General features: G+C 39.0%; 1 protein-coding gene across 1 annotated transcript in view; it reads left to right on the forward strand.

Moving 5' to 3' along the window:
• IQGAP1 (IQ motif containing GTPase activating protein 1) overlaps positions 1–24,064 on the forward strand; it is a 54,072-nt gene that overhangs the window by 4,568 nt on the left and 25,440 nt on the right. Inside the window, exons 3-15 of the mRNA XM_036389357.2 lie at positions 9,406–9,562; positions 9,935–10,012; positions 11,661–11,737; positions 13,120–13,187; positions 14,249–14,362; positions 14,755–14,933; positions 15,593–15,683; positions 16,190–16,353; positions 17,365–17,449; positions 18,513–18,676; positions 19,044–19,204; positions 19,734–19,858; positions 23,577–23,740. Of these exons, the coding sequence (XP_036245250.1) occupies positions 9,406–9,562; positions 9,935–10,012; positions 11,661–11,737; positions 13,120–13,187; positions 14,249–14,362; positions 14,755–14,933; positions 15,593–15,683; positions 16,190–16,353; positions 17,365–17,449; positions 18,513–18,676; positions 19,044–19,204; positions 19,734–19,858; positions 23,577–23,740 (1,627 nt within the window). The remainder of the gene's footprint in view (positions 1–9,405; positions 9,563–9,934; positions 10,013–11,660; positions 11,738–13,119; positions 13,188–14,248; positions 14,363–14,754; positions 14,934–15,592; positions 15,684–16,189; positions 16,354–17,364; positions 17,450–18,512; positions 18,677–19,043; positions 19,205–19,733; positions 19,859–23,576; positions 23,741–24,064) is intronic.

Consider the following 24,064-nt stretch of genomic DNA (forward strand, 5'->3'; position numbering starts at 1 on the left):
CAAAGGCTTGAGTTCACTGTCTACTTCCAGGAATTTTTTTTCCTTCCTGAGAAATTATTTTGTAAATTGCCCTTCAAGTTTTATTTATTGCTACTAGTGCGGTCTAGAAGAGGGCTCTTGGCTGCTTTGCTGGTAAGGAGTTTATTTAGCAGAAGCAATTAAACAAGAACTATAAGAGATCAGTGTGTTTGAAATTAATGCCCTTGATCTGAGATTTTCTATATTTGAGTTCTTTGCCAGTAGTGTAACTGAGACGTAGCATCTGAATTAGATACTGTGGCCTTTTTCTTGTTATATTGATTACAGTCCCTCTGAGCTGTGAGAGGGCTAATAATCTTTCTTCATGGTGAGAGAATGTCGGATTGGAAATTATATCTCTAAGGAGAAGAGGAGGACCTAAGAGCCAAGGAAGGTAGCTGGTGTACTCTGTGTCACGCTCAGAAGCTGGAAAGGTGAATGTTGTAAAGGTGTTGTAAAGGTAGCCAAGGCAGGGTGGGAGGCAGCTGAAGAGCAGCAGTTGGTGACTCCTCTCCTCTTCCCTGTAATCATGCTATATTATTACAGTATAGTATTGCATTCAAACACTGTAGTTTGTATTTATTTTTTCTTCTACAACATAAAGACAAGTAAAATCATGTGGTTAACAACATGCTGATTAGCATTGTATTGGCATTGTTAGAGGCTTGCTAGCCCTTTAACTGAGCAACAGATATGGAATCTAGAAGCAAAGTGGGTTTTTTTAGATGTTAGAAGACAGTAAGATAATAATTGGCTAGCACCTAATTTAGTACTGAAGTAAAAAATTTAGAAAAGTTTGAATTTCTGATCTGTTTGATGTGATGGCCCATGTGCAGTGTAACTTCAGGCACTTCTGTACTCTATTTATGGCAATTTATAGCTGTTTGCAAGACCTGTCTGCTAATGAGCATACATCAGAAGCATTATTAGAGTTGTTTGATTGGTCTTTTTCGACTGTCACTGTTTTTCTATTGTTATTTAGTAGTTTTTTATTTCAGTTAATAATGTGCAACAGTCTTGTGAAACAGGAATTAATTCTTGCTAGTTGGAGAAAGTTACACTCTGCTTCCCTAAGTTGCTCAAGATTGCGAAAGACTGAAATGAAATTTGGAGTTAAAATGAAGATTGTGAATAGAGGGATTCCTCTACTATGTGTGAGCCAGGTGCCTCATTCTTGAAGAAAAATGGCTTTATTAATAAGTGTTGTTTAATACTTCAAATTTTCTTTTCCATGTTCTTTTGTTTGTTTGTTTGGATTGCTTTACTTTTTGTTTTGTTTTGGTTTGGTTTTGTTTTTTTGTTTTTCCCTGTCTCCAAATCACAGTAATCTAATAGAAAAGCTGTGGCAGTGCAGATAAAACTGCAAAAATATACTCTGTTCTGTTGCCAGCTCATTCTCACAGAAGGGTAAGGGTATATTTGTCTTAATAGAAGCAGCCTGAGACCTGATTTTTTGTGGTCCTTTTCTAGAAGTCAGGGTGTTTTACTATAATATCCTTCATCAATGTTTCCACTTGGAGATTGGGTCAGATACTGGTTTTGGGTTGGTTGTTTGGATTGGTTTTTCACATGTGTTGTTTTGTGGTGGGTTTTTTTGTTTGTTTTCTGCTTCTCTCAGACACAATGCAAGTGTCGTGTTAGATTGTAAACCAGGAGTATTCATAGACAATATTTTATTATCACTAGTTATAAGTTGAAGTAACTCCTACTTAGCTCTTACTGCTTTATTTGGGCTTTTATCAGCTCCTGTTTGGACTTGAGGTATTTCTCTACAGATCCTGTTCTGTTTCGTGTGACCTCATGCAGTTGCAGGGAGTGGCTGTCTGGACTGGAAGTGACTTGGAATGCACATTCAGGACTATTTTTTCTGAGAAGTGGGTGGAGAGAGGTACAGAAAGGACAGTGGTGGAGTACCACCATCTTTGCCTTACTTCAGATACTTCTTTTATGACTCACTGGGAATGGTAATGAACAGCAGGCAAGGAAGAAAGAAACAACTGTTTGTTCAGAGACCAGGATTTTTCTTTTTGGACGGTGCTTTCTGAAGGAGTACTGTGTATAATGTAAGGAGAAAGCAGCCCAAAATAACCAAAGCAAACAGATGTTACTAACAGTTCTCGGCTATTAAGTACTGTGGACTGCTTCTTCATAACCCTTATTTACAAGAAATCAAGTTGGTCTTGAGGAGTGATAACTTCAGTGATGTTGTAGCTTCCAGGCATTTAGGCCTATTTAGTTTCTAATGCTAAATGATCAAGGCAATTATCTTGAAAAAGATTTCTGTGTGTTTGATAATTACGTTCCTCTTGACTGTGGGCTCGATACTCATCTGAAAGCTCTGCAGGACAAATGATCAATCTTTTTTGGCAGACATGGCAAGTGCAGCAGTATCCTCATCAGCAAGAGCAGCTAAGAGAATTTTTACAGGTTTATGGCAGTGTTTGCAAGGGAGCAAAGAGGAACCTCATATTTACTTTTAAGGAGATGGGGAGTAGTAGAGGGAAAGATTTTAATGACAGAGTATCAGTATTGTCTTTGGTTCAGCTGCATGTTGCCAGGAAAAGTACATCAATCACTGGGAAAAATCTGACATATGCTACTCGATTATTTCTTGCTCTCTTGTATCTTTGAACTGAAAATGCCTGTGTGGATAATGAGAATGTTCTTTTAGCTGTGGCTAGTACTTGTTTTCCTAGCTCTCCATCTGTACAAACCTTACTGAAAGGCATTTAAATATCCACCTACTTTTCTGGAGGATAACACTCCTGATGTGATACATTTATTCTACTTTGCCATTGTTAACTCTCTGAGAAATCTTTCTTTCATCTTTTGAGGTGATTCCTTGATTTGTGTAGAGCTGGTAGAATGAGTTATTTTGAGGAGAAGTTTTTGTTGGGGTTTTTTCCACGGCTGTCTAGTGCCCTTGTTCAGGTGAACTGGATGAAGAGCTGAGGCTGTCTTCCAAGTTTTCTCTTCTTAACCATCTGTGAGAATGCCTGCCAAGTCTACGTTTGTAACTGCAGTAAAAATATTTGAGATTGCCTCTACATATGAATGATCTGCTGGAGTATGGGAATCTTCATCTTTCAATAAAATGAATAGTATGGTTAGTCAAAAAAATGCCATACCTGTGGTGTTGCAGTAGTGAGCAGTGAAAAAGTTTTCAGGCCATAGTCTTGTACATTCTTTTGGGTGCTTAATGCAGATACTGTTGGGAAAAGAAAAAAGGTGCTGCCCTTTTGCTCTCACCACTTTTTCCTCTGCTGTGGTGCTACAGCAGCCATGCATCTTTTCCTTGGTACATTTCTGGGGAATTGCATTAGAAGAAGGACTAAACGATCACAAACAGAAGCATCTAGATGTGAAGGTGCGATGTGCAACAGTTGGAATGAATTGTCTTTAACAATGCCTGGATTAGCTGCTAGTCATCCAGATCCCAGCATGTTTGGTTTCGCTAGACCCCCTTTGAAGGCAGAGCATAGTGAACAAATGCTGGTGAATCATGGAGGTGGTACTGGACAGAGATAGTCATCGCTGTTTACTATCAAAAGGTATGGAAAGGTTTATCCTTATCTGTAACCTGTAAATTCTCCATCTGGTTGCCAGCTGAGAAAATGTGCAGAAGATGTGAGGAGAACTTGATGACTGGTCACCCTCCTTGTCAGGGCAACAGGTCCTGGACCTCCTGATCCTTGTTGGGCCAGGTGTAATGGCCTCTTCTGGGTGGATAGCTTGAACATCCTTTTCCTGCTTGAGCAAGAGCTTTTTCTTTTCTGGGGCAAGTAACAAAAAAACTAAATTTCTATTTTGGCTTGTTAGATTTTTCAAAGCTATTTGAGTTGAAAGTGAAATTAAGAATGATGCTTTTGGTAGAGAAATAGAGGGTTAGAAATAGACCAATCAGCAGTCAAATGTGTTTTAGTAAACACATATAGCTCAATAGAATAAGTCAATTTACAATCCTGATAGTTTTATAGTAATTACTGGTGTAATTTTAATGGTTGTAAAGGTACCTGACAATGTGTCATACTGATATGAGCAAAGTCCTCTGAGTTTAACAAGTGTGATTTTGGATTTACGCGCTTTGGAAGACTTTAAGGGACTGATCTTGAACATTGTATCTCTTGATGGTGATCTTGTTTCCCAGGATGTTGATTGTTGCACCACTGTGAAAGCCTTCCTGTGCTCCTCTTCCCTCCACCCTTCCCTGGGATGTGATTATGATCTTTGAAGAGTGGAATTCTAAATAAGTATTGTTGGTACCTTCCTTTAGATAGGACACCTGCTGTCTGGAACGTGCTGGTGTCCCTTAGTCTTCTTTTATGAGCCTTGTTTCTGTAGGATGAGTTCTCAGGCAAAAGATGATAACGCTTTAAATTGTGTCAGCGCTGGGTGCTAGACAAGGCGGGCAAAAAAAGTTGATGTATTATACAAATATGGACCCTGAGGGTGAGCAAATCCATTGGGGAGTTAGGGAAAGGGAAACAGTTTTTCTTTATTGAGGTTTTGTTGTTCTGAATGGAATGCTTAGTATGCTGTAAGTCATTGTGTGACATAATTTGTCATTTTTGTAGTAGGAATTAAATGGCAGGCTAGCATTATTCACTATCTCATTTCCAGCTTCTGACTGATGGTTATACTGTGATCACTGAAACTCCATTTGTCAGAGTTCTGACCTCTTGTATGTTTTCTGCCATCTCTTAAGATTTTTGCCAAATTCTCCTGTTACAGCAGCCACATGAAGAATAAGATGCTATCACAAACTATTACTTAAGGAGGTTTATATTATTTACTGTATGTCATAAATCCTGTGAAACAAACTACTTTCCACATAAATAAATGTAGTTTTCAACACAGGAACAGGTTGATCATGTTACAGGTCTTTCTTGCTCAAAATGTAGCTGTCCTGGAATTGTGAATCTAGCTAAGTAACTACCAAAAACTGAAGTACTGGAATATGTCTGGGTCTTTACTGCTGCAGGTTTTCATACCAACTTTGGCATATCAAGAACAAATTTTTCATTTATTTTCTTGTGAGCAAAACTATTATTATATGTTTTATGCTTTTCTTTTTTTAGCCCTGACTAGACAACTTTAGGAACTTTTGCATTAGCACTGTGATATTTGGTAGAGTTGTACCACAAAAGTATCCAGTATTGATTTTATTGATGCTCCAGGCACTTCAAAAGTGCACAAAAATGACCTCATTTCAAGAATTTGTACTCACAGTCTGAGCATGTGCATGGAAATCACGTGTTGAAAATGTCTTTGAAGAATGTGATTTTGGGCAAATAGCCTGCCTGTTTCATGGTTGTGAGAAGGAGATGTTTAAGGCAGTCTAACTATGTTGTTAAAGCACAAACTTAGGTAGGCTTGTTTTCCTAATTAAAATACATTGGTATGGTATATAGACAGTGTTATGAAGATCAGAGACTAACAGTCATATATGCCCCTGGAAAGAGAGTTAAGCTCTGTGCCCCTCCGGTCTCCCTCCGTTTCCTCATTCAGGCGGAAATGGAGCATACACTCTTGAAGAAGAAGACAATGACCTTCTGCAATGTAGTTGGTAGGGGAACGCTGGAAGCAAAGAAGCGCTGCTGTGGCACTGACATGCTTACAAAGAGAAGACTCACAGGATTCTGACCTACGATCAGGAACTCTGTGGCCAGTGCTCTCAAACTAGTGACTCAGAAGTTCACATGGAGGTTCTGTGTGCATCTTTCCTGCTAATGAAACTGGTGAGGTATTCAGTAAGCAGAATGTGATGTGGAACTGAGCTTCAACCAATAGTGTTGGTACTGATACAAATTGTACCAGTTATTCTTCAGCATGATGTGTCAAGGTTACATACTTTATCTTCTTAGAGTTCTTATTTGCTGGAAGTGGTATAATGTCACTCTTGAGCCTGCACAGTGGAACTGACCACCAGATGCAGACTTAGATGGTGTGTTGGGCCACTGTGTCATCTCAGAGTTGAAAAATGTCCCTGGCTAGGTCTGTGTTTTGGAGTGGTAGGAGAATTGAAGGTTAGAAAATGTTATTTATATTTCTGGCCCCTTCAAATAATTAGTTTTACTTGGAAATTATTGCTACTTAATGATGACCAAGAAGTGAGCTTTCCTCATTGGTGGATAAAATCACTTTTTTCAACTATTGATGCCTTCTGTATTTTGTGTGCCATGCTCTGTTTTCTTTTTGTGCTGGAACATACTGCATGATAGTCCTGTCATGAAATGAGCAGCCTTCCGTAGAGTCTTTTTCCATTTTTAAAATTTTCTGCTCTAGTATTTTTGTTTATTTAATTTGCAACAGTTTCTGGAGAGATGGTTTGCTAGTTCTACTTCCTCAGGCTTGTCTATAATCAGTCTGAGAGGAAAAGAGTGGCTTTTTATTTATTTTCCACACTATTTCAATTGTCTCAGGTTTAGCCAGACTCAACATTTTCACAAGTGAAAGAGCAAAAGGTATGCCATATGATCAGTGTTAAGTTTTTGCTGTGTCTAAACTCCAGTAGTGGTTCAATTACACCTATGATACTTTTCAAACATAAGGACACATTTGTGTAAATTTGTCATAACTCTCAATAACGCCATATTGTGGGAGAATAAAAAAGTTGCTAGTTGAGATGATGATGTTATTTTTTTTCCAGTCCTTGGTAATGGAGCAGTGTTTCCTTTGAAAGCTTGAAGACAATGTTACTTGAGAGACTGGCTGCCCAACAATACCTGATGTTACCTTTTCATTGTCATGTCTTGTCAGGAAAGCCTGGCTCTAAATTGCAGTTGATGGTAGTAGCTGCATGTAGGTATTCAAGAATCTTTTTCTAGGAGGGGAATTTTGTAACACTATGACTAACTGATTGGAAAGTTGCACTTACTACTTTAATTAGAGCTAGCTTCAGTAAAATTGTAAGTCCAGTATTATCTATGCAGTCATGTGATGAAACTTGATTGAAAAAATAATTCTGGGTTAAACATTGTTTTCTGTACTGGTGAGAGGGAGGGAGCATAGTGGAAACAAGTAGCAGAAGTAGCAGAAAATAATTGAAAGTTTCTGCAAAAAGCTTATTGATGGCATATTGTTCTAATGCCTAACGTCGAAAAGGAGTAGAGGTTGTTGCCCAACAGCTGGGTTCCCTGCTCATTGAGAAATGTATTTGTCTCATTCTTCTGGAAATTCCACATGTATTTCTGCCTTTTAAGGATGACAGGTGTTAATTTTAATACAAGTATGTGAGCTTTTAAATATAAAAGGTACTGAATGATATTTTCTGAAAACATAGCTTTGTCCTCTGGCTTAGCAAATGGTTAAGCAATGCTACACCAAGCAGGAACATTACTGTATGTAAATTGCTCTAGTTTTGTAGTTATAATAACACCCACCTAAGAACCTGTTGAAACAGGTATGAGTACATTGAGATAGCTTATGTTCTAATTATGGGCCATTTATCTTTCGTTATGGAGACAGACAAAACTCACTGCCTCTGTGTCCTTCCATAAGGTACTAATTAAATTGTTTGGTCACATGTCCTTCTACTTACTTTAGGTCTTGTAGTCTGAAGAAAGTGGATGTTTTTTGGTGTTTTTTTTGTTTTCCCGGTAAGGTAGTTGGGAAGGTGTTGTGAAAACTGTTGCTATGATTTGGACTCTATCAGCATCTGAGTAGCTCTGTGTCCTCTCAGGAATCTTTGGTTCTAATGGTCTGTGGCATGCAAGTGACAGTATCTTTTTGATAATAGTCCAGAATTTTTAAACTTATGTCATGTTTATCACATATTCAGTTAGTATGCACATTTTTCTAGAACTTAATATTCAAGAGCGACTAAGTTTTGAGAGGAAAGTGGCAAAACCTGGAAAAACAGTAGTTTTAAGAACTGAGTTTCTTTTTGTAGTTTATGTATAGATATTTTCCAGGTGTTTCCAGAAACCTTTTCTTCCTGGTAAACACTACTTTCCAGGTCCTGCTTTAGGTTGCAAGCCCCACCTTTTTCCTGGGCTCAGGCTGCAGTCCACAGGGCAGTGGTGTCTCATTTGGGATTTAAAGTGCACTGGGTTGCAGCAGGATCAACTACTTGCTTGTGTTTCAGATCAGTGCCAGTAATGTGGGTTTATAATCCCTGTAAGCCAAATTATTGACTTTGTTTACCTTATACTGTCTGTCAGCTCGGTTTTGTAGTATGGACTGTTGCTATTTTGGATCCCCGTTGTCTTGAAAGTCGCCTTTCTGTGATCTTAATTGGTCCAAGTCCTGTAAGAGCTTTAGAGTTCAGCTGCAAGTGAGGCATGGTCTGAGTAAGACACTTTAGAAAATGGCCTGTGGTTGTGCAGGTCCCTTTTTTAGAGACTAGAGCAGTCAGGTAGCAGGTCATCTTCAGGTGAAACTGTAGCTGAGCTTGCAGTTTACAGCCTCCAGTGGCTTGTATAGAAAAAATATCAAGATGCACCTCTGTTTTGAGAACAGTGATTTTTTTCAAAATGTTTTGCTGTAGTCTTTATTTTTGTCATGAGGTCTGTGATACCATTTGATGAGATAGAAGGCAACAATATAAGGGAAAATAAGTTATGAGGAGTAGAATGCCTGTTCCATGTTTTTTTCCCTGTTTTTGAAATGTAATAGTAGGATGGGAGAAGACATATAGGAAGATAGACTTGTGAACATCATCATTGAACTGAAAGAGGGTAGGTTTAGATTCGATATAAGGGGAAAAATTCTTTACTGTGTGGGTGTTGAGGCACCTGGAGCAGTTTGCCCAGGAAATTGTGGCTTGCCCTATCCCTGTAAGTGTTCAGGACCAGTCTTGGATGGTCTGAGCAATTTTGTCTAGTGGAAGGTATTCCTGCTTATAGCAGAGGGTTGGAATGAAAAAGGCCTTCAGGTCCTTTCTGACTCAAACCGTTCTATGATTCTGTGAACATTGTAGGGCCTCTCTGTGAGATCATTTAAAAGAGCTTGAGTAAGTGGCACAAAGTCCTGAAATAACTAGCAAATACTTTATGAGAGTAAAGAAATTCTTGTGAGATAAACCGGTACAAGGGGAAGATTTAAGTTAAGTTAGTTAAAAGGACAGGATGGCCACACTATCTGTAGACCAGTACAAACTAAGTCATGGGCTGAAGGAGAAACATGAAGATAATTTTTTTACTTTTGAAACTCTGGCTGATGAACTGTGAACTCTTCTCCTTAATATTTTCTCTGAAGTGTTACCGACTAGCATTTTAATGATGCCACTCTGTGTTAGTGTTATATCTGTTTTCAACCCCTAGTGCTAAGTGAATGGTATGCTTGAGTATGACAGCAGCAGCAGCATGAGAGTTGTTTGGCATGGGATTTTGTTCACAAATTAGAAATGTATTAATATGACCAACTTTGTTGTTTTTGCACTTCCAGATGGATGGAGGCTTGTTTGAATGAGGAGCTTCCTGCCACAACAGAGCTGGAAGAAGGATTGAGAAATGGAGTCTACCTGGCAAAACTTGGAAACTTTTTCTCCCCTAAAGTAGTTTCTGTGAAGAAAATCTATGACAGGGAACAGACTAGGTATAAGGTGAGTGCTGTTGATCATGGATACTTATTTAGGTAGACATCTAAAATGGGAATATGTACGCATGGAAATACTATGAGAAAATAAGCGTGAAGTTAATTTGTATTAGTCTTTCCTGAGAAACTCTGCCTTCGTTCTAGAACAATGGTTAGATTGGGGGTGGGCGGACTCTTAGCTTTATCTCTAAGCTTGCACTTAGGTAAAATAATTTCTTGTAAACAGTCAATATGAGTGTTTATAGAAGACTTCGGACTTCTTTCCTGCAAAAGTGCTGTTTTCACTATCTGTGTTAATGAAACTCATTGCTTTTCTTGACAGCTGTGATATTTTGTTTCTAAGTGCCCTCCCTCTTGTTTCTGCCGGTTTTTATTTCAGGCAACTGGTCTTCACTTCCGACACACAGATAATGTGATCCAGTGGCTGAATGCCATGTCTGAGATTGGTCTCCCCAAGGTAACTTCTGTCTTGTACATACAAATAAATAAATAATCTCAAAAAAGCTTTGCATTCTGTGGAAGCATTTACTGTTACAAAAAAAATCAGCACACTTACTCTAGTTCATTCTTAAATTTCTAGATTTGTGTCCCTATAGAAACTCTCTCCTAAAACTTGCTGAAAGATTTCATTCTGCTACATGTGTGAGAATGACTAGGAGCAAAATAATTTATCCCTGTGTACCATATCCCTGATATTACTTATCTTGCATAATATCTGCAATATGTGGTTCTTGCCATGCATTCTTTTGAGCAGTATCCAGGTGACAGTTTGATTGTGAAAGTTTTTTTAGAAATCAATGCTAAACATAGCAGCACAACAGAAAATAGTATGTTCTCTGTTTCTTCAGACTTTCCTGTTAAATTTTCACGTCAAGTTGAAAATGTTCCTGGTGTGGCTTAATCAAGTATAAATTATTGACTTGACTAGAGAAATGGCCAGATAAACTTTTCAGAGCTAATAAACACAGTTGCCTGAAAATGTATGGAACTGTGGTAGCATTAGGCTGATAGTCAAGTTTTTTTGTAGCCATGTTATGCATAGTCTCACCAAAACTGGCATTGTGTAGTTTAAGTTGATGCATGTTTTCTTTGCATATGTACTTGCAAATTGAACACTTGGGTTTTGGCAAAGATTTTTAAATAACTTGTTGTGATTTACTAGTTGAGCTTTCCTGGGATCTATGATGATCTTACAGAAACACATTTTGTATTAGAAAATACTGAAATATGCCGTTAGAGCGGTTAGGTAAAAAGAAAAGAGGGATTTAGACGGAGGGGCATTAAGTGCCAGGTATGAGGTAAGATTTTTCAGATGCATTAGGCTTTGAGTGGAAGTAAATATGTGAGAAGATGTTGAGGAAACTAGGTTGGGGTTCAGTACATTTACATGAGATACTGGTGCTTTAAGTATTTTACCATGCAGAACAGCCAGGGAACTGATGCTGTGGAATTAAGGGTCATTCAGTTGCTCTTGCCTTTACAGAAAGAGCAGTGCTATTTTGTTCTCATAGGCAACAGCAAGGAACCTTCAAATAGCTGGAAAATAACATACTTTATTATGTTACAATAAATCAGGACTTCTGAAATAGTTGAAATGTCATTTGTTAAACTTTGAAGGCTTTGTGTTTGAAAGCTTTTGGGTCCAGCTAACTGAAAATATAGTATGCAGAGCACCTCAGTGCTGGTCTGGGATTCCAGTTTCCCTTTGAAACTGTCTCTCCTCTTGTTTCACAACCATATTTAATCCAAACAAAATTCTGTTTTCTCTCTTCTCCTGTAAGTCTTTTTTTTCATCCTTTGGCTTTCACTGAAGTCCTTGCTAATACCTCATGACCCAGTCAGTATCTTGGTGTACACACAAAAGAAAGCTTCTGCCCATTCACATATGTAGAACTTGGCAGGAAAAGGGCAGCTCTGATTTGGGTATTGGAAACAAAAGGAAGCATTGACACATCATTAGGAGAAACATTGGTCCAGGGCAGAGAAGCTTGAAGAGTTGTGTTCCATGAGCTGTTTCTCTAGTGTAATGTGGAAGAATTGAGCTGATGTGATTTGGCTGTATAGAGTGAATAAAATTCAGACTGCTACCTTTGTTTTATCTTTAGATATTCTACCCAGAAACAACAGATATCTATGATCGCAAGAACATGCCACGCTGTATCTATTGTATTCATGCACTCAGGTAAGGAATACTAGACAGAAATCTGATTGCTTCTGAAATCTTTCTGCAAAGCTGAAACGTGACAGGAGAGAGAGCTGAACGGAAGGCTGGATGAGGGCAAATCTTCTAGCAGAACAATCTCATCGGGTCAGCAAAGATCCATTAAGCCAATATTTTGCCTACGGCAGTGGCCAAATCAGATTCTGAAGGAAAAAAGCCAGTCAAGTATATTGAGATTACTACCTTTTCATTCTGGTTCCCACCCTCTCTGCTGTCTGAGGCAGAGCTAGACATTGTTTAACCAAGAAGATAGTAAGGCACTGGCACAGATTACCCAGAGAAGCTTTGGCTGTCCCATCCCTGGAAGTGTTCAAGGCCAGGTTGGACTTTAGCCTGGGATAGTGGAAGGTGTCCCTGCCTGTGGCAGTGGGATGAGTTGAAAGTAGATGATCTTTAAGGTCCCTTCCAACCCAAGCCTTTCGGTGATTCTGTGATCTGTGTTGAGCTAGCATGACAGGCAGAAAGTAGGAGTTGGTTTTCTTTTCCCAGACCCATGTTTCTGCAGCTGTATGGGTTCATCCCTCCTTTGTAGCGATTCAATTTCTCATCAGGCCGCAGGTGAATACATTAACCCCATTTTAGTGAGCCAAATCAGCCCAGTGAATACTTTGCTATTAGAGATGCCACACCTGCAGTCCTGTGTCCAGTTCTGGGCTCTCCAGCATAAGAGAGATACAAAGCAGCTGGAGAGAGTTTAAGGAAAGGTCACTAAGATGCTTAATGGACTAGAGGATCTCTCCTATCAGGACAGGCTGAGACAGTTGGGACTATTCATCTTATATAACATATAGTGCCATGGGAATCTCAACGATGTGTGCAGCTATCTGAAGGGAGGATGCAAAGGAGAAGCCAGGCTCTTCTCAGTGATGTCCCATGATGTGATAAGAGGCAAATGGCATAGTCTGAACCACAGGAGAGTCCCTCTTAACATCAGGAAATTTATCTGTGAGATTCTGCTTCGTTTATCTGTGAGATTGACCAAAGAGTGGCACAGGTTGCTCTGAAATGTGAGGTCTCCACTGTTTTGATCCTCAAAAGCCATCTGACATGATCCTGGGGAACTTGATTCTATGTGACCCGGTTTGAAAAGGGAGCTTGAACAAGACAAACTTGAGAGTGCCCTTCTAGCCTCAACCATTCTGTTATTCTGTGAAGACTTCATAGTGGTGGGCCAGTTACATTCCACTAAGGGGGGAAGGGAAGAGTCAGCTCACTCTCTTGGTGATTATGAGCTATTATATTGGCTTACCTCTCCTTGAATCTGTATCTCCTAAAACTGTATCATTGCCAGAACCACAAGGAAAAATGCCTAGTTCTAATTATTTGCTTCTTTTATTTTCTAGCCTGTACCTTTTTAAACTGGGTCTTGCCCCTCAGATTCAGGATTTGTATGGCAAGGTTGACTTCACAGGTAAAAAAACCCCAGCACTTATGTATGCTACCTTCATCTCATACCCTTCTAGATCAGTTATTGAATGCTTGTTTAAGTCAATTTTAAAGGATTGTTGCTGTGATATCCTTAATGTAAATAAAATTATAAATTAATGGCTATGAGGAGTTTTAGTAATTTAAGAAAAAGAACTTCATTTGCCAGCTTCCGAGACAGGCAGTTAGACAGTCATTGCTTCATTTATTGTACTGTAAACATTTATTTCACAAATAACGTCTTAATTCTTTTGTCACTGTTGTAAGATGCTTAAGCCTTGCATCCATCTCCTTGGGAGAGTTTTCAGTTTGGAACTTAGTACATGGTTCTGACCTCCTGTGACAGTTTAGAGGTGCCATCAGCTGAAGAAGTGTTTGACAGCTGATCTGTTGCAGGAGATGGCAGCACAAAGTTATTGTGCCCACACACCTCCTCAAAGTTTCACTTCCTTAATTTTGTAAAAGTGTCAAATTCTCTGTTTTGCATTAGCGAGGCTCTTGCCTGAGGGCACGCATCTGGTTTAAAAGGTGTATAAACTTTATTTCCCTGCAAATTGGTTGTTGATTATACTTATAAAATGCTAAACTCTTAACTGTCTTTTAGAGTTGTGTGATATTTAGCAACCGCATGTGTTGACGCACTGCATTCGCTTCTCTCAGTGTAGCCTGTTTGTGGGGAAAAAGAATATCTTAAACTACTGCCTGTGTGTTTTCCTGACCTGTTGGCAACCACAGTTGAGGTACCTCAGAATGGAGTCGGTTTCCAGCTCCTCATGAGAGTTCTTGCATTGTTTTCTAATAAGAAAAACTACAGAATACTCCCGTATGAGTTTCTGGGAGAAATGTAGATTTTAGGAGAGTGTGCAAAATGTCTTAGCATTTTCATTTATTTTGTTTCACTTACTGAGTTACATTCAAAGTATTATTTAAATAATAATTGTCATCTGTTGTAGCTGTCCTATTTTTTTTTTAGCAGCAGTTAGTACTACAGTGCTAATGGATTGTTAATGATAATGCCATGTAACACTAATTTAACATATGTTTCAGAGGAGGAAATCAGTAATATGAGGCTTGAACTGGAGAAGTATGGCATTCAGATGCCTGCCTTCAGCAAGATTGGAGGAATTCTTGCAAATGAGCTTTCTGTGGATGAAGCTGCATGTAAGGAAAAATGGCATCTTGTTTGCTTATTCAAATCAGCAGATCATTTAAGTGCTGGTTTTAATGCTGCAGGTTTTAAGGCTAGTACAGTCTTTCTGATAGGCCTTTTCCAAAACTGGGAAGATGTTTTTATTCTTTCCCTTGTGTATTTTTCTTTTTTCTGGAGCATGATGATTTGACTACTTAAAATATTGTAATTAGAAATTAGGCTGCTATTTTTTTCAAAACACAAAGCCATGATGAAATGAGATATACTTTGATAATTCTTTTGCTTTCCAGTTAATTTTCAGATGATTTTTCTGCTCTTTTCAAATAAGGGATTCTGTATTTCTTGATTTTTAACAGTGCTGTTTTATTTGGGACTAACTGGCAGGCTGTGGCTTGTTTTTCAGTGCATGCTGCTGTCATTGCCATTAATGAAGCAATTGACCGTCAGGTTCCAGCTGACACTCTTACAGCAATGAAGAACCCTAATGCTATGCTAATAAATCTGGATGATCACCTGGAATCCACTTACCAAGCCACACTCTACAGAGCAAAGCAAGACAAGATGGACAATGCTAAAAATAGGGTAGCTCAGTTCTTCTTTCAAACCATTTGCATGTGTTGCTATGTTGTATTGCAGTGTAAACTGTGGGGAATTTGCTGAATGTGTGTTAAGGTCATGTATGTGTGGTCTTGGGTGGATTTATTCCTCCTGGCATTCTGTTATGTTCCCCAGTAACCTATCTTCTTGCAGAAAACAGGCGAGAGTTAACTGCATTAGTCTGTTTGGCTGTCTGAAATATGGGCTGCATAGATACAGAATTCCTGTCAGCGTTTTTATGTTGGGAATGCATCCTTCTGTTTTCACAGATACGTTTTTCTAACAATGAAATGATGAGCAAAACTGACTGATGCTGAAGGTGGTCCATGTTGCTTTAGAACACTGTATAATACATACCTAACTCTGTGTACTGCTTTCTGTGTTCTGGAGCTCTACTGTGTGTTCAGTAGAGCCATTAGATTGAAATAAGATGGTTCTAAGCTGTCTGTATCAGAGTTTGACTATAGTTACTCCAAATGTATTTATGTCTAGGGCTTCTTTTTGCATGTGTAAAGGTAGTGTATGTATGGCCTATCACAGCTCTATATGGGTCAACATTTACCCTTCCTGACCTTTTCAGTTAGAAGGTCTGTAAGGGAGAAGGAAGCTGTAGAAACCCTGATTAGTTTTCATTTCATCTTCAGATTGCCTCAGAAAGTTCAGATAGAGAGAGAGATGTGTATGAAGAACTTCTGACTCAAGCTGAGATTCAGGGAAACATCAATAAAGTGAACAGTAAGTGTAATGTTATACTAATAGTGTTAATTAAAAGAATACTTCAAAATGATACCTGTGCTCCTCTTTTTCTGTAATGCTGACAAAATTTCAAGACAGTTCCCTTGTTATTGTGGGTTGTTTTAGTGGTGGGGTGTTTTGGTTTTCTTCAGTTGTGTGGTTTTGTTGTTGTTAGCTGGTTTTGGTCTCGTTTTGTTTTTTTTTTTTAGTCATTATTAGTACATAGTTGTAAGCTTAATTCACTACGAGTTCTGTTACCCTTCCTTTTGGAAATGGACTGTCGATGTTGCTGAGCCCTTCAATTCTTCATCCTGAATAGTGCATGCCATTTAATAGCCTGTTTTTCAGGCTAATAATTCATAATTGACTTCATAATTGATTCTGGAAGTGTTCCTTTTGGATTACATACATAACTTGCTGTCTATGAGGTCTAAGAGTATTTCTTTCTGAGTGGTAGGTTGTGTAAACCATGGCACTTTCTCAAGACTCTGTTTTACTGTTGCTAGCACATGCAGCCATATCAAAGATTGACCTGGCTTTGGAACGAGGAGATGCACTAGCACTGTATGAGGCTTTGGCAACACCAGCACTGGGACTTCGAGGATTGCTACAAGAAAATTGTGACTGGTATTTCAAGCAGTTCTTGTGTGATAGACAACAGAAACAGGAGGTATGGAAAAGTATAGATTACCCTGATTTGTGAGGTTTTTCCCTGCCTTTCACCATACAGCTGTGTACTAATCACTTGGTATATACCTGCATTATGGTTTAGTGTTGTCTAGAAAAAGTCAGTGTTAAGAGATGGAAGCATTGAGTAAGCCTATTATTTAGGCTTTATCTCTCATGTGAAAGGCCAGTATAATTTTTATATGTAGGTGTACATATAATAGACCAAACCTTAAACTGCCAACTTGTGTGTGTATAGAACTATTAAAATTAAGGTGTGTCATCCCTCATTTTGCTATTGTCAGTGCACAAATAATGTGAATATGTGTGTTTTATAAACACCCAGCAGATAAGCCTGAACTACTTTCACTATGGAGAATACTATTATAGACCGCTTGAAGGCATGGTGCTTAGGGACATGGTTTAGTGGTGGATTTGGCAGTATTAGGTGTACGGTTGGACTCAATGCTCCTAAGGGTCTTTTTCAGCTTCAATGATTCTGTGATGCTACCCAAGTTATTAAAGTCCTCCTACTTCTTTTCTATTTGTATTTGTGTAGTATCATAATAGTCCAAGAAGTGTGTATGTATAAGCCAAAGCTGCATGTTCTCCATTTTGATGTTCTGCTAACTCTATAGTTGCTCAGAGGTAAAACGTAACATTACTTAATGGATTGTTTCATGCCAAACTGCACAATTGCTAGTCTCACTCCAGCACGCAGCTCATGTACAGGGAGCCTTTTCCCTCAAAGTTGTGCCTTTTGTCTTAAGTATGTTATCACTTTGGAAGCAATCTTGCCTTTTATTGCTATGTCCATGGGACTGCAGTTGTGATATAAAAAAGATCAGGTTGTACACATACAATCTTTCAGCACCTGAACTGAGAATCTGGTGAGTAATTTCTTATTTCCTTATGTATATTCTTTCTGGTTTAAGTTCAAGTGGAGTATTTTTATTGAGGTAATTGAAATTAACTTGACATTGTTTCACCCTTACAGTTTCTGTTTTTTCTTTAGGCTGGCCTTACAGGTCCTCTGCAGAAGGAAGAGTTGCAGTTGGGAGTGGATGCTGCTAACAGGGCAGCGCAACAGTACCAGCAAAGTAAGGATCAGCACAAATTATTGTAGCAAAGTCACTGTGGATGTGATCAAGAAAATGAGGCAGCACAGTATTTGGGTCTATTATGAATGGTCATTGTGGATGTTCTTTAAGTATTTTACAGCTGCTAAGAACATGAAAGAGAGTTGGTTGCCCTAATTATTTGCAGTGTCTTTTATCCGGCTCTTACAACGTGGCTGGAGATAACAGCATTAAAACATTAATTTGAATTAAGAAACATTGAATTTTTGCATCCATCTGAAATAACCTCTTTTTATAGAATACTTTTATGAATTTTTATGCTGTGAATCTGTGAAGAAAATCTGGATTGCTGAAAGAGATGTGAAAGATAGGTTTATCTGCTGATCATACACACTGATCTTTAGAACCATTACTGTTTCCAAACATCAGGTAGCAAATAAAATGCCGATAATTTGCTGAATGTTTTTTGATAGATGCTTCTGAGACCACACAGGGCTCTCTTACTGTCTGGGAGCAATTTGCTTTGGGATAGGTAGAAAGGAGAGTAACAGAGATTGGAGGAGAGAGGATTTAGAATACAAGAGGAAAATAGCGAATGCTGAATTAAGTAGGCAGCTACCTTTGAAGTACCTTATTTGTTAGGCATGGAAGTCCACATTTGTTTACCTTCTTGTGGTGTTTTAAGTTAGCCAGCATGTACCCAACTATGGAGTGCCTGTGTTACTGCCTTGAGCAGGATAGAGGTAGAAAGGAAGAGAAAATCGGTATGATTCACCCATCCAAAAATTTGCAATGAGGCTTCTTACTATCAGAATCCTGAAATGGTAAAACAGTACCTTGATAACCAGACAAAAAGGTGAACTAGTATTAAATATGAACATTGTGTGTTTTAATGATCTTCAGTAATGGAAGACTAGCTAACTAGTGTAGGGGGTGTATGGATCTGAGAGTTTGGCTCTTTCCCTGCCGTTTGGGTATTATTCTTTCTCTAGTTAAGTATTTGAGTAAAATGAAAGTGCTAGTAAGTATTATGGGAGTCCCAGCTGTTTGCCTTCCTCATTTTTTATGCTCTTTGAATTACTAGAACTAGCAGCAGTAGCCAAAATTAATTCAGCAATTCGAATGGGTGATGCTGAGAAGACTGTGGCAGAAATGATGAATCCAGAGGCCCAGTTACCAGAGGTTTATACATTTGCTGCAGATCTTTACCAAAGGGAGCTGGCCACCTTACAGCAACAGAGCCCTGAAGTAAGTATCATCTTCTCTGTTATTTCTGAAAGTTGGCATGGGTCACTGGGTCTACCTTGTCTGTTTTCCTAAATGCGTTCTCTGGAACAAACCTGTCCTGAGTCTTCCCAGAACTGCTTTGGTGTTCAGTCTGTTCTGATGTGGTTTAATCCTTTGATCTTGATCTGATCGGCCTTGTAAGACTTTACCTCAGTCTCTTACTTAGTGATCTAGCTTTGTTTATGATACTCACCTTTCTACTTTGTCTTAGAGGATGTCAATTTGCCTTGTTACATGTCTGTTCTGACAGCTACTCCATTGTTCTCTGTGTGCAGCAATAGTTTGTATAGAGTGAATAGAATTAATTTATTGTTCTCTTTGTATGCAGGGTCACCTCACCCATCCAGAACTGTCTGTTGCTGTAGAGATGCTGTCTTCTGTGGCCCTGATTAACAGGGCTTTGGATTCAGGGGATATGAACACAGTGTGGAAACAACTGAGCAGTCCTGTCACAGGCCTTACAAACATTGAGGATGAGAACTCGCAGAGGTGAGTAATTCAAGGAATTGTAGCTGTCCTTGATGGTGCATCTGCTCTGTGGCTTCATGAATTTTCTGTTCCTTCTCTTAAATTTTACATGATTTCTACATCATTTGTTACAGTATGGATTTAATCTCTGCTATCTCTTGCATCTTGTTCTTGCGATTACTGTTTCTTATTGGTCTGATTCCTGTGTGGTCTTTCAGTGCTTTCTCGTGGATTTCACATTAAAATCATGCTGTAATGCCATTAGGTTGTCAGTAGTACTTATGCCAGCTCACCCATTTTCTTTGCCCTGGACTCTTACTCAGCGTTTCAGTGCTTTTTTCTGTTTGGCAATTTTGTCTGTTTGAACCTACTTCACATTTGTGCTGATATCCTTCACACACACAAGCATTTCTCTTTCTCCCCATTTTCAATTTCAACTCTCATGTTACCTCTCCCACTTAGTGTGCAGTTCTCAGTGCTGGGTTGTGTGCTCCCTGAGCAGCTTGTTGCAATGTCATGTTTACTGGATTTGGGTTTTGTTTTCTGACAGATACATTGATGATTTGGTGAAGCTGAAAGCTGAAAGAAGTGCAGAAGGAAATGAATTTATCACATGGAATGATATCCAATCATGTGTTGATCATGTGAATCAAGTTGTGCATGAAGAACATGAAAGTAGGTTTTTCTGTTTAATTCATGGTAGACTGATCGTAGCTTATAAGGAGTGCTAAAATTAGATGTCAATCCAAAAATTATTGATTGACTTGTAGTTGTGTTATGCATTAGATATCTAGGAAGATCTTAGTTGTGAAGAAGACTTGGTGTTCTGTTATACGAAAGTCTTAATTGCAGGACTTTTTGTTGATGGAGAGATCAGGCAGTCTGTTGTGTTTGTGGTATTGATGTCAGTATTTCAAAGCTGTTTATTAATACTTCCAGTGTAAATTTCTACCCTTTTTGGATTGGTGTGTCCTGCCTGGCTTCATCTGGCCCTGCTGCTGGACCAAAGGCGGCAGCTGTGGCGTTTTTCACCCCAGAGATGCCTTTGGCCAGCTGGGTGCTGCAGCTGGGCGCTCAGAAAAAAGTCCAGGCAAAATTGGACCTCAGTTTACCTTTGGTGGAAAAGGTTCAGACGACAGTGAAGAGAAAAGAAGCGGGTTCTGCCGTGGAGCTTAGATCCAGAGTTTTATTGTAGCATGGTAGACTTCTGAATGTGGTAGCAGCTCTCAGACAGACAGACGACCCGGCCGCATGGCCTTGTGTTCTTTTTAAGCCCCGGGGACAGGGGGAGGGTACGGACAGGTGAGGGCCAACCAGGTGTGAGCAGGGGAAGGCTCAGGGGATGTGGACGCTGGGACAAACCAATGAGCCCAGACCTGGGGGGGCATCTGCCAATCACTCGACGCCTTGCTGGAAGGTGAAAATTAATGGACAGCTGCCAGGCAGGAGGGCAAAGGGGGAGGGGGAAAGGTTGGCATACCTGAGGGGGATGGGATAGGTGAGACAGGAAATGACAACACACTGCAACATGGTGTTAGTGTCTAGGATTAGTCTAGAATCTTCTCATTTTGCTTCAATCCCCTAATTTTAAGCTAGTATTACCAAAATCTCTCAATTAGTTGTAGCCTTGTCTTGGTGTGCTCCATCCTTCTTCCTAATTTGCTGCATTCAGTAGAAGAGATTTTTCTTGAAGTCTTATCCTTTTATTTGATGGCTACTTTTTCCCTGTTCAGGTTTTCCTCTTCTTCCTTTTATTCTTTTTTATTTTTTTTTTTTTTTTAATCTGCATTGGTCTTTTTACCTTCCCAGTATTTCATTCCCTGGTTTAGTTGCCAGTAATTTAGCTCTGTAATCAGAAGATGTGCAAAAACTCTCTGAAGTTGCAGGTGTCTAACACAGATCACTGGTGATACTCCTGCTCCCTGGGTGCAGGGACACTGATATTTGAGCTCTCACAGTGACCATGCTTCTGAAGTTAATCCTTCAACTGTACTATGTGTCTTACACCCTGCAATCGCGCTGCTCAGTGTTTCCCTAGACAGCTTATTGACCTGGAGCATGGAAGCCGGTTTCTTTGCATTCATATAAAAGGTGTGCTCGAGGAATCACCACTAATGCATTACACTCACTTACAGGCATTTGGTCAGTAGTCCTATATTGAAGAGAAAGGAAGAGGTGTAGCATATACACACATATACAGTGCAAGGTTCAACAGGACTTGGAGCAGCCTTGGTCTATAGTCTTCTTGGCCTAGTGGAAGGTGTGCCTTGCCCGTGGCAAGGGGCCTTGGAGCTAGGTGATCTTTAATGTCCCTTCCAACCCAAACCACTCTATGCTCAAGTGTGAGTACTGAAAATTATATACTCATGAAGGAAAAAAATTACTGTTGAAAGCTGAAAATGGTGAATGAGTGTTAATATAATTTCTATGCTTCTAGTCCTGCAAGTTTTTTACTTTCTATTTCTCAGTATTATTTCTGTTAATAATGGTCTTTTAGCAGTGATCAAAGACTGGGTCTGAGTGTAATTATGAAAACTTCATCAGAAAAGAAAACTAGAGTAATTCTTCTTGCGCTAAGACAGTATTAGTTGACGTAAAATCCAGAGTGGAGATAGAGGAGTCTTTGAAAATACTACAGTTAAACAAACTTATTCTTCAGTAGACCCTTGTGATGTTCTGTTGCGTATGGTTTAATTTTGGGTTTTTTTTTTTCTTGTTTTCATTAAGGGTTCTTAATTTTTGTTTATTACCAATACTGAAAACCTCCTGGGTTTGACACTAACTTTGAAACTATATTTGTAATATTTATAATTTTATAATATTTAGTATCTCAGCAAGGCTTGGAGCTTTGCATCATAAAGTGGGAGAGATTTGTCACAAGTGTGGAGGTGATGATGAAGTTTATGTTGTACACAGAGACAAGCTGGTGTCTTCTGCCGCTACTTGTTGTGTTGTGTTTTGCCTTGCAAAGCTTATACTCTAGAGAGGGTTAACTTTTAAATTAAAAGCTTGCTATCTTGGTTAACTTGTTTTCTGCATCTCCAAATAGACACTATGTTTCCTATTTGGGTCCTACATAAGTAGATTTGTTCCAACCACACAAACGGGGCACCTGCACTGGGGGTGCACACACCGGTGCTAGTTTTATAGTATCTTTTCTGTGTAAGAGGTTACAGTGGAATTCTAAAAGTCTGTGTAGTCCCAACATCCTGTTTCTTTTAACACTCCTTGTCCTATAAGAAAAGCTGCAGAAAGTCCTATAATGAAGTAAATTGTTCTCCTGGGGAATTTCCTAATTCTTTGGTCTGCTTTGTATATGCCCTTATAGAAAGATGCATTTATCTTCTCTCTATGAATAACTTAAATTAGTCTGAGAAGGTCCTCAAGCTTTGTGGTTGTATATAAATATGTGTGTGTGTATGTGTGTATTTTTTTTTCTGTGTTCTTTCTTAAGTTATCGTATCTTTTTTTTGATAGAAACCATGCCATTGTTTTAGTGATGCAGTTCTTGCAATGTCCTCAGCATATATTTTTCCCTGATCTCTACTCTATCCAAATGTAATCTCTTCCCCAAGATGTTCTACTTTTTTAATGAACTTCTGTTTTGTGAGTCTTGTGCTGAAGAGTCACAATCTTTGAATACAACCAAAGTTGGAGATTCCCTCACTGATCTCCTTTCTTTTATCTAAAAGAGTTCTTTGTTCTGCACTGAACCAAACCATGGCTGGATCCCTCTTTAAGTAGAGAATTGAATCGGATGAACTCTGGGATTCATCTCAACCTGAGTTATTTCATGATTTTCAGGATCAGTTGCTATAGATGTAGATTCTGTTTGCATTTAGCTAACTGTAAGGTCTTTATTTTGCTGAACAGTAAATTTTACTGTACTTGAATAGCATGCACTTCTCTGATAATACAGCTGATACTACATATGTCCTTAATAAAAGAGTTTTCTAAAATACAAGGTTACTGTATTTTTAAATGGTATTCCATGCAGGGCCTTAGTTTCATGTGAAGATTTTTTTCTAGAGAAGCCATAACCTTGGAATATTGTGAACTCTGGCCATTTGGGCTTTCTAGAAGCTCTGAGCTGGGTGTCTGAGGATTCAGTTTTGTCCCTGCATGTGGTCTCCCTGAGGTGCTTTTTTTTTCTTTTGAAACTTTTTTTTTTTATTGCAGCGCTCAAGAATTACGACTACTTTTGAGGGGAGAAATAGCTTTGGTTTCTTTGCTAGTAAATAATGTTTTCTGCTGTTAATGTTAACTGCTGTTCTGAGCTGTTACTTGATTTAGGAAGGACTAACTGCACTTTTCTTCTGAAGCAATGCTTGTGATTATTGTTAACCAAGAATGGAACTTTGTCTTTCTCCTCCCCCTTTGCATTTCTCCCTAGGGATTTTGGCAATTGGTCTTATTAATGAAGCTCTGGATGAAGGGGACACCAAGAAGACTCTTCAAGCCTTACAGACTCCTGCAGCAAAATTGGAGGGTGTAGCCCCAAAGGTAGCACAGCATTACCAAGATACACTACTTCGAGCCAAGAGAGAGAAAGCGCAGGTGAGTGCAGTTAAATGCACCTCTTGAAAGACCTTTGCATTAGTGTTACTGTAATGTTACTGGTCTTGAAAGTCCGGAATCAAAATTGGCAATGAAGAGGTGGGCATTCTGCATGCCTTCAACCGATCTTAACCAATCAGAAAGAGATCTCAGCTAGCAGTGTGAATCTGTGAACTGTGGAGATGGGTATAAGGATATTAAGTGCACATGGTGGCTTGCTGTAGCTAAACTTGGGTCCCAAGTGAGGTATGTATCTTTTTTGTGAAAAAATAATATTCATTATCTGTTTTTGTGAGGAGACCATGTTCATTCCAGGAGTACTGA

This window comes from Molothrus ater, chromosome 13 (assembly GCF_012460135.2).
Source record: "Molothrus ater isolate BHLD 08-10-18 breed brown headed cowbird chromosome 13, BPBGC_Mater_1.1, whole genome shotgun sequence".
Classification (NCBI taxonomy): Eukaryota; Metazoa; Chordata; class Aves; order Passeriformes; family Icteridae; genus Molothrus; species Molothrus ater.